Source organism: Amphimedon queenslandica, unplaced genomic scaffold, assembly GCF_000090795.2.
Source record: "Amphimedon queenslandica unplaced genomic scaffold, v1.1 AMPQUscaffold_12634, whole genome shotgun sequence".
NCBI classification, from domain to species: Eukaryota; Metazoa; Porifera; class Demospongiae; order Haplosclerida; family Niphatidae; genus Amphimedon; species Amphimedon queenslandica.
Window position 1 is genome coordinate 1 of NW_003547130.1, and position 1,738 is coordinate 1,738.

Consider the following 1,738-nt stretch of genomic DNA (forward strand, 5'->3'; position numbering starts at 1 on the left):
GAGAGGGGAGCTCATCCCTGTTAGAGGCAGTGGCAAAAAGGGCAAGGGCTGAGTCCAAATAAGAAGAGGGCACCTCCAACCCTGAAAGGGAGAGGATAAGAGGAGAGCAGGCAGACACTGAGGCCAAGAAAATAGCAGGAGCATGAAGAGAAGCCTGACGAAGACCTATCCCTCCTAATCGAACAGGGAGAGTAGCCTTGAGAAGAGACCAAGGAGAGAGGCCACCTCCAATTAAATTAGACAGGCACAGGGCTATGTGCTCATCAAACGTACCAATAATAGAGAGAAGGACTTCAGGAGAAGTGGAACGAAGAACACATTGAAGTTTAGGAAGGCTCAAACAGGACCGAAGGAGGACATATTCTGAATGAGCATCCTCAAGGAGGGAGAGAGGTTCAATGGCAAAGAAGATTTTCTCAATTCGCATCCTAATGACAGAAACACAAAAGTTGGGAGGGCCCACAGGAGCACCCAGAACAACAAAGCCATCTGAAGTGAAGGGAATGTTATCAGGAAGAGGGACCGAGGAAGGCAGGGAGGCTGGCGGGGCAAAAATAAGGCACTTGGATTGATTAAGGGAGAGGCCAAGGGAGGGTCCAACCTCATCAATGATATCAAGTGCCTTCAGCAGAGCAGTAGGTGAGCCACAAAGGATACCATCATCAAGGTACCAAGCGTGAAGGAGAAGCTCAGGGACTTCAGCCTTGATCCTTTCAATGAGAGGAAGAAGAAGGATGGAGAAGGCAAGGGGGCCAAGAGGATCACCCTGTTGGACTCCACAACAGCTAAGGATGGTGTAATCACCAAAGAGAAGGCGGGGCTGATCTCCATAGCAACATTCAAGCCATCGGGAGAGAGATGGGATACGAGACCGGATTTCCTTGAAGAGGACAGACCTATCAATGGTGTTAAAGGCATTGGAAAAATCTAAAGACAAACAGAACTTAGAGCCAGGGGGAATAGATGACTCTGAGAGGAGAAGCTTGATGGAGTGGACAATAGCTTCAGCCCCATTGGGAATTCCCACTCCTACCTGATGAGGAGAAAGGATTGATGCAGCATGCGACTTAACAGAAGAAGAAAAGCACTTGGAAACCAGACGACGTAGGACCTCCCCAACCGCAATAGGGCGAACCCCACCAGACTTCTTCCTGCAGGCTAAAAGGGAGGCACCACAGAGATGGGGAATAACTGAAGGGGGACATGAGCCAGAACCAAGGAGTGTGACGACCCGAGCTAAGCTGGCCAAGGTAGATTGAGCTCTGCAGGGAGACGGGCAGCAAACTGCCTCCTTAAGGTGGTTAGAACGGAGGCCGGACGAACCAGGGGCAGAGTCTATAGGGAATGACCTGATGGACTTTAGAACAAGGGCGGGCGAGAAAACAGGAGGGGAGGAAGGAGGAGATGAGATGGGAGGAGAGACCAAAGGAGGGGGAGAAGAGAACAAAGGGGGGGAGGAGAGAGGAGAAGGATTGGAAGGGGGAGCAAGGGAGAGAGAAGACAGAAGATTGGGGGAGGAAGGAGAAGGCGGAGAGGAAGAGGGGGGAGGGAGGGGAGGAGGAGAGGGGAGAGACGGGGAGGAGACGGTGGGAGGAGAGAGAGAAGCAGGAACAGGAGAGGGAGGGTGGAGAGAGGGAGGAGAAAGAGGAGGAGGGAGACTGGGAGTAGCAACCTGAGGGTGTTTAGCCAGCAACTCCTCGAAAGACTCAGTGGATGGAGGGACCAGACCGGGGATCCT

General features: G+C 52.4%; 1 protein-coding gene across 1 annotated transcript; it reads right to left on the reverse strand.

Moving 5' to 3' along the window:
• Positions 1 to 73: 73 nt before the first annotated feature.
• On the reverse strand, positions 74 to 1,205 carry LOC109587260 (uncharacterized; the record flags this gene model as incomplete). The annotated part of the gene is made up of 2 exons (XM_020003498.1): positions 1,089 to 1,205; positions 74 to 1,033 (listed from the first exon to the last, which is right to left on the reverse strand). Coding segments are annotated over exons 1-2 (1,077 nt in total), but the record flags the coding sequence as incomplete, so codon positions are not given.
• Between the last annotated feature and the right edge of the window lie 533 nt (positions 1,206 to 1,738).